This window comes from Sinocyclocheilus rhinocerous, unplaced genomic scaffold (genome assembly GCF_001515625.1).
Source record: "Sinocyclocheilus rhinocerous isolate Xijiao unplaced genomic scaffold, SAMN03320098_v1.1 scaffold1344, whole genome shotgun sequence".
NCBI lineage: Eukaryota > Metazoa > Chordata > Actinopteri > Cypriniformes > Cyprinidae > Sinocyclocheilus > Sinocyclocheilus rhinocerous.
Genome location: NW_015643187.1, coordinates 11,274 through 25,276, shown reverse-complemented (window position 1 = coordinate 25,276; position 14,003 = coordinate 11,274). Strand labels below are relative to the sequence as shown.

General features: G+C 36.9%; 1 protein-coding gene across 1 annotated transcript in view; it reads right to left on the bottom strand.

The window, feature by feature from the left end:
• The window catches only part of LOC107757180 (PR domain zinc finger protein 5), an 87,497-nt gene that overhangs the window by 66,890 nt on the left and 6,604 nt on the right, over nt 1–14,003 (bottom strand). The window contains exons 3-7 of the mRNA XM_016574595.1: nt 8,748–8,870; nt 4,394–4,568; nt 3,360–3,537; nt 3,154–3,249; nt 2,896–3,017 (exon numbers count right to left, since the gene is read on the bottom strand). Coding sequence (XP_016430081.1) covers nt 2,896–3,017; nt 3,154–3,249; nt 3,360–3,537; nt 4,394–4,568; nt 8,748–8,870 — 694 coding nt within the window. The remainder of the gene's footprint in view (nt 1–2,895; nt 3,018–3,153; nt 3,250–3,359; nt 3,538–4,393; nt 4,569–8,747; nt 8,871–14,003) is intronic.

The window sequence follows — 14,003 nt, the reverse complement described above, 5'->3', positions numbered from 1 at the left end:
TCTTTCAGCCAGGTTTCCGTGAAACACAGAGCAGCAGAGTTTGAAAAATCCTTATTTGTCCGGGAGAGGCAGAAGGAGTTCGTCCGTTTGTTGGGTAGAGAGCGGAGGTTCGCCAGATGGATGGTAGGCAACGGCGTCCTGAATCCGCGCTGCCTTAGCTTCACGAGGGCGCCGGCTCGCTTCCCCCGTCTGCGCGTCCTGAAGCGCAAGATCAGCGCCGCTGCTCCCCAGACCACAATGTCCAGCAAAACATCAGAATAATCGAAAACCGGTGAAATATCGGGTGGTGTGTAATGCCGAATATCCAGCAATTCGTCTCTGGTGAAACTGATTGCAGGGATATAACTAAAGACAGGACAAACTAACAAAACAATTTTTCTTCTTTAAAATGGTTACATTAATCATGTTTGTTATATATATTTTTATTAAAATGGAAGTTATTTTCCTAAATAATGTAAACTTGACTGACTGCTTCATTTCCACTTTAAACTCTAGTGTGAAGAAACTCCGTGGCTTTGTCTCACACACACCAGAAGCCGTGGTTTACAGTGAATTTATAACAGCTAAAGGGGTTTTAGGAACTCTGCTTCGCGTCGTACATAACAACGCCCCTTAGCTGTTATAAATTCACTGTAAACCACAGCTTCTTGGGGCTTATTGCTTTATTAAAGCACTGGTATTTTAAAAGGCTTTAAAAGGTTATATTCTACACTTTGTAGCATTTTATTCGGTAATAAATACACTTTAATGTTAGTCAATGTTTCTTGTGGCAAAAATGTCAGAATTTAGTGTTTAATTAATTCCCATCTTCTCACGGACAATTATTATTATTCATTATTATTATTATTTTGTATCTTTATTGTATTGCTTCTTTAAAATTCTTGTGATTGGTTAGTTTCAGCATACTGGCATACTGATAAATCTTAAAGAGATAGTTCACCAAGAAATGAAAACTCTCTATTTTTTTCACCCTCAATATGCGTTTCTTCCTTCAGTTTCTGGTCCCCGTTTACTTCAATAGTATGGGAAAAAAATACAATGGAAGTCGATGGGGACCAGCTACTGTTTGGTTACCAGCATTCTTCAAAATATCTTCTTCTGTGTTCAACAGAAGAAAGAAACTCATGCAGGTTTGGAACAACTTGAGGGTGAGTAAATTAAAACAGAGTTTTCATTTTTGGGTCTCTTTAATAGGTATATATTGATCAGCACAGCAAATTTGTGTGTTCAAAGTTTAACAAAACTTAAATCCAGTGCGAAGTCTGCACAGGGAAATTCCAGACTCCAAGATTTCTATTGAAATGACTGCATTTCGCCCACTGAATTTCATCTTACATTGACAAATGTGACATTAGTTGTGATTGTGAGAATATTTTAACATACAGAGTGCTTCTTGGGTTGGCGTTAAAGGGGTCATATGATCCGATTTCAAGTTTTCCTTTCTCTTTGAAGTGTTACAAGCTCTTGGTGCATAAAGAAGATCTGTAAAGTTTACACCAAATACACAAAATAATGTTATTTTTAGCAACATCATATGACCCCTTTAATGTCACGGTTAGAAGTTATTGGAATAAACAACATAAAATTTGTGCACACTAATGATAATTGTAAATAAAATAACTTTATTGCAAACAAACAGGTAGGCTAAATTAGAAGTTGTCAAGTTGTTGGCATGCAAAGTGTATAAAGATTTGTTAATTATAATATATCTACTTGTATACCATTTAGCTTAATTTTACATTTTCTGTCTGAAAACTTGACAGAGATTATATTTACAGCCCAGAACGAACAGAACAGAAAAGAGGTTTGGTTGGACTAGGGCAGGGGTTTTCAACCTTTTAGGACATGCGCCCCCCCAAGTTGGTCTAATTTCATTTGCGCCCCCCCCAACATCCAACATCTTTTAAAGACTAATGAGGAGTTGTTGTGATGCAGGTCTAGTTATTTTAATTGTATCCATGTTGCTATGTGATTTGTGTTGTTATTTTAGACTATGCTTGTGATATTGTGAAGCACTTTGGGCAACCTGGTGTTGCATTAAACTGTGCTATATAAATAAATAAACAAAACAAACCCACCTAAAAAGGGTTTAGAATCGCCCCTGGTATAGCGTGCGTAATTATACTGAAACATAAATATATAACAGTTTACCTGATTCAATGTGATGGCTGAGCCGGTTTCTGAGATAACAACATGCCAATCCATGGTTGGATTTCCGACACGGCTAATCGTAAATCATCTTACACTGTCAATAAACGTGACCAGGGTTGCCAGGTTTTCACAACAAAACCCACCTAATTGCTACTCAAAACTAGCCCAAAAGCGCGCCCCACAGGTTGAAAACCCCTGGACTAGGAAGAGAGATTTGCGTTGTAATGTTTACATCAAGCCTTTATTTCAAAACAGCATCCTGTTTTCCATGTCCACTTTAAAGACTCTTATTATAGCATAACACACACAATCATTAATGTAGCTGTAAGCACTTTCACAAGCGCCGAGGCTTAATCGTTCCACAAGCTTAATCGTTTAGCTTACTGTTTGGATTAATTTGCAAATGACTGATTCACTTGCATGTGGCTAAACTGTCCAATTATAATTACTATAAATAACACTGAAAACATTCTTATATGTGCTTTCATCAGCCGATCAGGGGTCTTTGACTAATTTTCTCAGATGTCTGTGCTTCTGGCGGAGAGACAGACGCGCTGAGAGTCTGGTGAAAAGATGAGTGTAGAGAGGGAGGGAGCGCTTAGCGTTTATCTGACAGACAGAGGGGATGAAGAGCGGCTCAGAAATGAAGATGTTAAACAGCCGCTGATTAGACTCTCATTACAGACGGGTAATTTCGCACTCGCCTCAGTCTCTCTCTCGCATGTGTATGTGTGTGAGACAAACCTGTGTGGACGTTGCCTTTGTGTTTCTTCAGGGCGTCTTTAGTCCTGAATCTTTTCCCACAGCTCTCAATCTTACAGATGAACCGACCGTCTCCTTTACACACCTCTTTGTGTTGCTCAAAACTGCGCATTAAAAAAACACTCAATTTGAGTTGCTCTCTTCTGAAATGTGGCATATTTCCGAGTCAAACGGGATATTCAGGGGATCATGAAAATGGGGACTGCATATGAGAATGTAAACGATTAAATATTGATGTACCTGGACTCTGAACAGAAGGTGCTGTGACACAGGACACACTGATGGTCTTTTGAAGGGTCTCCTGATGAAGCGGAGCTCTCTGTACAGTGAAGAACACTGCAAATCAACAGGACATCAGCATTAATACATAAGACAATGTGAAAGTGTGTGTGTGTGTGTGTGTGCGTGTGTGTGAGTGTGTGTGTGTGTGTGTGTGTGGTACTGACTGGCGCTGCAGGGCCTGTTTGACAGGAAACTCTTTTCCGCAGGTGCGACATTTTAACTCTTTGTCCTCTGCACTTCCTCTCTGATGAAGGCTCTGAAGATGTTCAGCTAACACTTCTTCACTGGGGAAGCTGCTCTCACACAGCAGACACGGGTAATCTTCCTTCTTAATCACCAGCTCTACACACACACAGTTAAACGTACTTTATGAACCAGTGCTCAGCTGATACGAGTTTTGCATTGGCTGATATAATGCTGCCATATTTATCATAAAACATAATAAGTTGTGTGAATCAGTAGAGAAATCTGCACAGATCAAGCAGCGATTACAAACGAAAACAGTCCAAAACAAAACAAATCTGAACAAATATGTTGGTGGATTTTGATAAGAGAGGACAACGGGAGATGGACTTTTTATTATGCTATTATGGACTCATATTTTGGCCAGAAGTGATGATTTCAAGTTAAAAACATCTTAATGATGGGTTTGTTTCTTACAAACATGAAGCTTTTGTCTCCACAAGACATTAACTGATGGACTGGAGTGGTGTGGATTACTTGTGGATTATTGTGATGTTTTTATCAGCTGTTTGGACTCTCATTCTGACGGCACCCATTCACTGCAGAGCATCCATTGCTGAGACACTGATGCAATGCTACATTTCTCCAAATCTGATGAAGAAACAAACTCATCTACATCTTGGATGGCCTGAGGGTGAGGACATTTTCAGGAAACCTTCATTTTTTGGTGAACTACACCTAAGTGCCTGATAATCGATATGCAGAACTGATTTTGAATTATTGTTTTACTGCTGCTTTTCAACACAATAATGACTACATGGCTATTAGACTACAATAAAAACATGAACTATGTATTTATTCATAACGAGTATTATTGTTATTTATGTCATTATATTTATGCCAAATTGTTGTGATCTAGATGGCTATCTGTAGACCCAATCACACATTTCTGTGTAAATTGCTCATAAAACCATTCATTCATTATCCATTTCAGATAGTCACTAAACACACATACCTGTTTCTGCACTGAGGTGTTTGCTCTCTGTACTGTTCCCATCTTCATCTTTGATGTCCTGATCTTCCTCAAGGTCCTCCTCTTCCTCCTCCATATCGCTGTCCAGATAGCCAATCAGAAGCTCTGTATCTGTCTCGATGTCATCAACAGCCAGATAGAAGATATTCTCTCCATCCTGTTTAAAGAGACAGTGTCGGCTACTTCATTCACATTCAACTGATCAAAAGTGACAGTAAAGACTTTGTTAGAAGAAATTTCTGTTGTACCAAAGAAAACAAATGCAGAAATAAATATTAGAGTTTGCATGTTATAAACTTGAGTCAAAGCAGTCAGCATTGGTTCATTTTCAACATATTATCAGTTCCCATGCTGATACTGGTAAAATATTGCATAGCTGGAAAGACTCTCAGCCAATAAGAGAACCAGAAGTAACTGTTGTGTCTGTGTTTGTGTCTTATTACAAAAGACATAAACTGAATTAGACGTAGAAAAGCAAAGATCCAGGTGTCGTCTGACACTAAACAGACAACACAACAGATCTGCTGGGTGACGCAATCAAACATTCACACGAGGGGAAGCGTAAGATCAGCAGCACTTCCTGATTAAGGTCAAAGGCCAGACACTTGAACCTCTGTTTAATGGCTTTGTCAGACCTTCGTTTCCTAAAAGGTCATGCAGAAATAAGCACAGTTGCTGTACATTATGTTAAAATCACAGCCCCAGATTTATCCACCGGGAGATGGTGAGAGAAGTGTCATGTGTGAGGAAACACAGACTCTCTTCTCTTGATTCTGCTGTAATGGCCATCAGATCGCCAACATCTCAAAATCACCAGAGACCCGTTCACTGCCAAGATTGAGCAAACGAGTCTGCTTCCATCCACGTGAAAGCATTCATAATAAAAAATATAAATGTACCATTCAATTTTAATAATTAATCATTTATAGTATAGTATTATAGTAGTATAGTATTAATTTATTTTATTGAAAGAAGACAATGTTACTGATAAAAAAAAAAATCTTGATATTATGGGAACACATAGGACTTCACTAAATCGCATTTTAACCACAAAATCACAATTTCTGCTAATCTAGATGATTTAAGCATAATCAAACAGTATTTTGGAGTTTAGCCATCTTTACTGAGATATTCTTCGCAAATGACTGTAAAAAATGACTGCAATCTTAACAGTAAATGACTGTAAAAATCTACTGCAAAAACATGTTAATTGGTTAACATTAAAGTGCTCCTATTACGCCTTTTCGAATATTACCTTTCATGCAGTGTGCCATGTAGCTGTATGTGAACATAAAACTGCAATTCATCGACTGGCCGCTAGAGGCTGGCTCCAAAAGGGAGTCAGTCCCATAGACCTCCCATGTTAAAATGCCCAACTTTACAGCAGAAAAAAATATGTTTGCAGCCTGGTACAAAAAGTGGTTTTGGTGAACTCATCCGTTTAAATTATAATAAGTCTTAAAATTCTGCATAATTACACTTAATTATGCAGAACTTTAAGCCCATGGCCACTTGAGTGACAGGTGGATTGCCGCTGCCGTCACCACCGTCGAGCTAGGTGGGAGTGGTTTCAGCAACCAGCTCCCGCCTCTTTGCCCATTTTCGATTATCCAGGAGTGACGTGCGGTGACGCGCTGCCAAGATGGCGACGGCTGGCTCTGCCCACTTTGAGCTTCAAAAGCGCTCTTCAGAAACCTACGGGTGACGTCACGGACACTGCGTCCATGTTTTTATACAGTCTATGGTCTCTTGTCTTGTCTATGTTCTCAAGTCCAGAGTCGTAGCAAGGAGATCGGTAAAATAATCCATGTGACATCAGGGGTTCAACCGTAATTTTACGAAGCTACGAGAATACTTTTTGTGTGCAAAAGAAAAAAAAATACCGACTTTATTCAACAATTCGTCTCCTCCACATCACCCTGGTGCCATTTTGGAGAATATCCACTGAACGTAAAACAACGTATGCTGTTCTGTGTCAGCTGCCGCGGATACGCTGTTTCCGTTCAGATCAAATCACAACAACGTAGGAAACAGATCCGGCGTGACGCAGCTGACACAGAACTGCATACGAACGTTTACGTCCAGCGGATATTCTCCAAAATCGCGCTACAGAGCGACGCGGAGGAGACGAATTGTTGAATAAAGTCGTTTTTTTGTTTTTTTTTGCCCACAAAAAGTATTCTCGTAGCTTCGTAAAATTACGGTTGAACCCCTGATGTCACATGGACTATTTTACAGATCTCCTTGCTATGTTTCTGGTCTTGGGAACATTTCAGTTGTGTTGCTGTCTATGGGAGGGTCAGACAGCTCTCAGATTCCATCAAAAATATCTTAAATTGTGTTCCGAAGATGAACGAAGGTCTTATGGGTTTGGAACGACATGAGGGTGAGTAATTAATGACAGAATTTTCATTTTTTGGTGAACTATCCCTTTAAAAATGGCATAATAGGGGCACTTTATGTTCTCTTACTATATACAGGGGAAAGATGTAACAGATATCACTGGAATTTAAATTTTTTTTTTTTTTAAAGAAAAATACTGTAAAATTACTTTTTATTTCAATGAAAAACAATAAGTCTTATTTTAGTGTCATGTTTGTCACAACAAGGTAATTTATGTGTATGACACCAGATATACTGTAAATTTAATTTCAATCTGTAAACTAAAAAAAAAAAAGGTTGCTACCATTTTTTTATGTATGTATGTATGTATGTATGTATGATTTATTTATTTATTTGTTTATTTGTTTGTTTGTTTGTTTTATTTATTTATTTATTTTTACAGTAAAGATCTGACTGCTGAATTTTTATCCAAAAATGTCAAAAAAAATTCTTACATTGTTTTGAAATTACTGGAATTAATTGGAAATATTAAATATCGATTGCAATTATTTTCACTTTCTTAGCTTTTGATTTAGCTTTAGAAGATTCGTTATACCAGTTTCCATAAGGTAGAGAGCATGTCAATGTATATGATAAATATAATAAATCAGTAAACGAGATGAGCTCAAATAAATAATGCATTTAAGTTGATATTCTCTTGATTGGTGCTTACATGAAATTATGAAGAAATATCTTAAATGACAACAATTTTTATTCATTTTATTATCTATTATCGTGCAACCCTAGGAACAGGTCTACCATACAGAATCATACTACACATTTACATTATATTTTTGTTGCGATTGATTCTACAGTGAACCCTCCAGCAAGTTATTGCATGTTAAGCATAAAGAATTGTTATGTTTTTACATGTTGAGATGAGCTGTGAAATCATTCTGTAATCACAGCATTATTCCCATAATTGCATCTGAATCTTGAGGTTCTACAGGTGCATTAACACTGACTGTGATTAGGGAACTGGAGGTTGCCAGATCACTGCACCATTGGTTACTACTCAACTGCCATATCCAGCTCATGTGACCTCAAATGTGTACGCCCACGTGTGTGTGTGTGTGTGTGTGTGTGTGTTATTGATCTAAGGCTCATTACACTCCTCTTATCTCCACACTCTTTGGTGTTTTCAGATCTCTGGCACTGCGAAAAGCACATCAACACTGCCAGACATAACAAACAACTCATTCCATCTCATTCCCTCCGCTGTCTGCTTCTGTTTCTGTTTCTGAGCCTTACGCAAAGCTGCTGTCACACTCTGTGGCTCTGTACCCAAACCTAATGAGTGGCCTACGTAGGCAGCACTTTAAGAATCATAGGTGTACCCTATATGTGAAAGCTGTTGCAAAACCACAACAATTTTAACCTAATTGTAACAAAAACTAAGGCTGCATCACACATGTTCTGAAGGCAAACCCACAAAGCACTGTGACAATCTTAGTGGAAAAAATCCATCAAAAATATCAGAAGTGAGACAAAATAAAAAATTAAAGGAATAGTTTTCCCAAATATGAAATTTTGCTGTAAATTTAGTCAACCTCAGTCCATATAAAAATTAAAAAAAAAAAATCAAAACTAACTCTTTTTTTTTTTTTTTTACTTTCAAACTAAGCAGCTTTCTGTTGATCAGTTCGGCAAACTTGTAGCAACATATGTGTGTGGAAAGCTTTTACTCTCACGTGTAAATGTGACCACACTTTTAGAGTTTTGCAGTGTTAGCTTAGCAACATGCTAACCCCAAACTCAATACCGGGTAAGCCTTACTTACACGTCATGTAGGTTGATGCACAGACTTTTTGTCTATACACTGTTCCGAATCAGCCACTAAAATAAAGCTCTTTAGAAGGCAGCTGTCTATGTAAGTCAGTACCCAGCAACAGTGTGCATGTGAGAGAGTGTAAAGAGATCTCTGTGGTTATCAGGCTGTGGCATCTTCTCATACCTGAATGGCGGCCAGGTTCTTCTGCTCCTGTGAAGGGGCCTGATGAACGAAGCGAAGCCAGTTAGCATGGCGAGGGTTACTAGCGTCCAGGATATAAAGCACGTCCTCTTTATTCCCTCGAACCTGCAGAAGCACACAGAGTCACAGGTCACAAGCCAGCCAATCAGAATCAAAGTGGCAATGCTGCTCCTCAAAGCATGCTTCTCAACAGCCTCTAAACACTCACTGAAAGCACAGTGTCCAATTAACAATCCAAAGCTTTATCCACTCGAGATGCTTTCATGAATTGCATAGCATCCAAGTGGGACCAGCATGTCAACATATTCTGTTACACCAAATACACAAAATAATGATCTTTAAAAAAGCATCATATGACCCCTTTAAAATACTTATTATTAGAGATGCACAATCAGTGTTGGTGGGAATGCATTACAAGTAACGCGAGCTGCGTAATCAGATTGCTTTTTTCAAGTAACTAGTAAAGTAACGCATTACATTTATGAGTTACAAGAAAATTTCTGAGTTGCGTTTTCAAATCAATAGCACCAGGTACTTTGTTTTCTCATGTATTGACTGACGGCTCTTCTGTCATCATGTTGAGAGAAATCAGGAGTAAGTGCAGAGGCGCTGTGTGAACGTGATGTTACTGTAGGTCTAGACTAAATGTGAACATGCATTTATTCAGCTCACTTGCACAAAAACAGATCCAGTATTCCTCAAAATGAATAAAAACAGTGAAATGCAAACTCAAAATATGATGAAAACCTGCAATAATTAAATGTCAAGTGACACAAACATCCTTTACGTATCCCATTTTATTAACCAATGTGTTTGCTGCTGAACTTCGTTGATCCAGTTGAACCATGCTAATAAGCAAAAATGACTTTATATATTAATGATTGACAATACAGTGGTGACCAAAATTGTTAGAATTGTTGTCATTTCATAATGTTCATGAAACATGCAGATGGTTGCTCTGAGCACAACAAATATCAGTCATACTGTTTTTTTTATCCACTTTTAACTTAAATATTTTGTGCGTCCACCTTTTGCAGCAATTACAGCAGCACATCTCTCTGGCATAGAGTCAATATATTTCCTGAGAACTTCAACACTAATGTTATCCCATGCCTTCTGCAACTCAAGCCAAAGGCTTTCCTTTAAATGTGTTTCCTTTGAACGTATTTTCCAACTTGCTCCAAATTTGCTCGATGGGGTTGAGGTCTGGACTTTGAAGAGCCAGTCCATCATTTTCAATGTTCCAGCAGATTCCTTCTGTCGCAGGTAGATCCAGCAATAGTTCATTTTATGGGTATTGTAAAGGCCATTTCAACAAAAACAACTGAAACCTCTTAAATATGCCAAGTGTTCTAACAATTTTAGCCACCACTGTATATCAATCCCATACTGGTCAACACTCAATATTAGACAATTATTAATTTATTGGTATCAGTCTATATTGGATATATCAGTCAATATTGGATATTTAATTATGTTAATTTTCCCTATTTTACATTTTGATTACTTTTACTGACCTCTTACTAACACTAACACTAAGTTAGTCACACTTAACACTTGTTCACACACAACACGTTTTTCCAATCCACTGCACTATTTTCCATTGTTTTTCAATGTAAACATGCACTAGACGGATATGTTCGACCACTGTGTCTTTAACAGCGCCTCGCACATGACGCATCGTTGCATGTACCTCAAGTTATAAGAAATGTAGCTTGACTCACGTGACCTGCCAGAACTAACACTAACGCTTAATTTTTACAAACCATGTCTTGAGACCTTGCAATCTTTATAAAATCTGAAAATTCATTTCCTTTTTTCATACAGCACATTATAATGTCATGATGCTTAAATTCACTTCACATTTTGTGTTTAGTATTTTATTTTTAATTTAGACAGAAATTTTATACATTTTAATCTGCCATAACATGACATGATCAGAATTTTAATAATGGATCCCTACTTATTATGCAAGTATAATGGCATTCTTTATTGATAAAACAAGACTGACAAGTATATCTAATGACAATGCATTTCCATAAACCTACACTTATCAAGCACTATTTTACTAACAAATTTGCTTACACAACAGTATTACTTTGAGAGAACAAGTTACAAGTACAACCTACAGACGTCCCTCGTAAAAAAATAAATATACTAAATAAAATGTATTTTAAATAGTGTTTGAATTTACTACAAATACATTTACATATGTATGTACTTATTAAAAATACCCTACAATTCTACTTTTAGTATACTAAAATTGGAACAACTATTTTTGTATTTAATGCACTTTAATTGTGCTGAAGTCCAACTAAAGATATACTGAAGTATATATGATTGTGCTAAAGTGGAACTTTTGCAAGTATACTTCAGGTACACTTTAAATATCTTGCATTTAAAGACTGATATTATTCAAAGATCATACAATCCTCGTCAATGGTGATATTAAGGCTTAATGTTAAGAAATGTGCATTGTGCACAAATATAGTACTCCAAATAACGTTGCATTACAATTGTTATATCAGTAAGTCTGGAGCAATATGTCAATAAATATGTTACATATACTTTTAAATGTATTTTAAATATATTACTTTTTTTTACTAGGGGTGTAATCAGACATATTCTCAAACAGTACATCTTTTTCATCATTGTAAGCGCACAGATGGTAGATGCTGTTGTCTGAAATTCCAGTCTTGAATCAGGAAAATTGCTCACTTCCCACAGGAATGCTCTTTTCCCAAATCTGACGAGTACCTTGGTCTCACTGTTTTTGGATACAAATTATTATTTTGAGATATTTCTTGTTCTTAACTTACTGAAACGTCGACTAATAGCGACTTATTCTGACTAATCTTGAAAGGTAATTTCCCTGAAATTGCCTGCATCACAACACACAAGCAGAATGAAAGAGCGGCACAGTCAAAGATTGCATACTAAGATGATCTATCATAATAATTATATGCCCAAGTGTGTAATTTGGGAGAACTTAAGCTCACTATACTTTGTGCAGAATAGTGTCATCAGGGCAGGCAGATCAATAAATCACAATTCTAATGTGGCTGAACCCGACCTGGTCTGCGTTATAATTAAAACTTTAATGCAGCCGAAAATAAACCCAAATCTTTAGTTTCGAGAGCAGGTATTTGATGGGATATTAGATACGGCATGCACTGGGAGACGTGTCTGGCATGGGAGAGTCAGCATGAGTTGAGTTCATGCTGGCACGTCTCGTCCAATTACCGGTTGCCTGGAGATGAGCAGTGATGCGTCTGTCTCAACAAGAGGGGCAACAACTTCTCCAAGACATTCAGTCAGACCTCAAAGATCGCAGTCAGAGAGATCCAAACGCAAACAAATCTAAAAACGGTATTAGTGGTCTTTGCAAAGACAAACATGACTATTAGTGTTAATATTATCTGAGCAAACCTCTAACCCAAAGTATTAAACTTTGGTGTAACTCATCCCACACTGTTTGTGCTACAGACATGAATGAAACCACAAGTCATGTGACTTGTTGAGAGCTGTTTTTGTCTGGTGAACAATAAAACAGGCAAAAAGTCCAACAGACTTGCAATGAATGAGAGAATTAAAGGGGTCATATGATGCGATTTCAATTTTTCCTTTCTCTTTGGAGTGTTACAAGCTCTTGGTGCATAAAGAAGATCTGTAAAGTTGCAAAGACTAAAGTCTCAAATCCAAAGAGATATTCCTTATAAAAGTTTAAAGAATTTGCCACTGACGATTCAAACGCGAGTTTTGAGCAGTGTAGAGTAGCGCTTGTTTGTCATTTCTCCGATCACAAATGTATACATGTTTTTATGTTACGCTCCGGCCGGACAGGGCATCACAATATGGTGAGGGGCGTAACATTTCCGTCACACGCTTGAGGTATTCGGCCAATCACAACGCACTGGATTGATGGCCAATCAGAGCACACCTTTCAGACCGATGAGCTTTGTAAAAATCGACGCGTTTCAGAAAGGCGGGGCATAGAGGAGAAACAATAATGTACAGTATGTGGAAAATGGGTTTTTTTTAACCTTAAACTGCATAAAAACATTTCATTACACCAAATACACAAAATAATGTTCTTTTTAGCAGCATCATATGACCCCTTTAAACCATGTCACTATTTACCAGAATTTAATTAAGTGCAAAATGAATGTAATATTTCAGACACTCACTTGCATATTACATGCAAAATACTGAAAAAAATATCACAGCTTAAATTTATATTAAATGCAATTAGTTGAACTCTAAAGTTTTTTTTGACCCACTTAATTAGGACTTCATATGGTTAAAGTGTACAGTACTGACAAATTTACTGACAAGTATTTATGGTAAACTGAATTGTAATTGTAATGTTGTTTCTATTAAAACGTTGTTTCTATTAAAATGTTGTTTCTATTAATACATTTCAAATGTATTAACTGAATAAAACACTACAGTTGTAATTATTTAACATGCTTTAGTATGTTAGTCAACACATCAAAATAAGTGTACTTCTTTAAAACATGACAAAAATTATTAAAACAACAAAGACATGTTCTGTGTGAATGGCCAGTAAGAACCTAGAGTAAATATGCATAGAGTGACAGGACAAGATCACGGAGATGCTGCCCTGCTCTTTCTCTTAATCAACAGTGCTCTATTTACATTCATTAGTTTATTAAAACATTTGTTTACAGGAGATGCAAGTTATTTTCTACTTTTCACATTTCATGATTTAAAATATTCATTTACAGTAGATACAAGTTATTTTCTACTTTTCGCATGACAGTATATAAAATGTATTTTGTTTGCAAGAGATGATGGTTATTTTCTACTTTTGACACAATATTCATTTATTTTGTTTGCAAAAAAATGAAAGTTATTTAAATTTTTTTTTTTTAGAAAACTTGCTTTTTACAATTAAACTGAAATGTGACTTTTTTTTCATAAGACGTCTTCATTTCAAGCAATCTTTGATTTCAATTGTTCAAAATATTCAGCAAATAACCATAAATAGTTTGTTTCCTTCAATTATTTCAAAATCACAAAGAAAAGAAATCCCACCTTTAATAGTTGAGTAGCTATATTTATAGTACAAACCTTTAATGAACTATGAGGGCAAAAATAAAAATAAATATAGCTGCAAGCAGCGATGGCGGGCCCAAGCCGTTAGTGCTAACGCCACCTCGGTGGCATCAGGAGAACGGTGCACAGTGGGCACATGCATTTACAGTAACCCTCTGG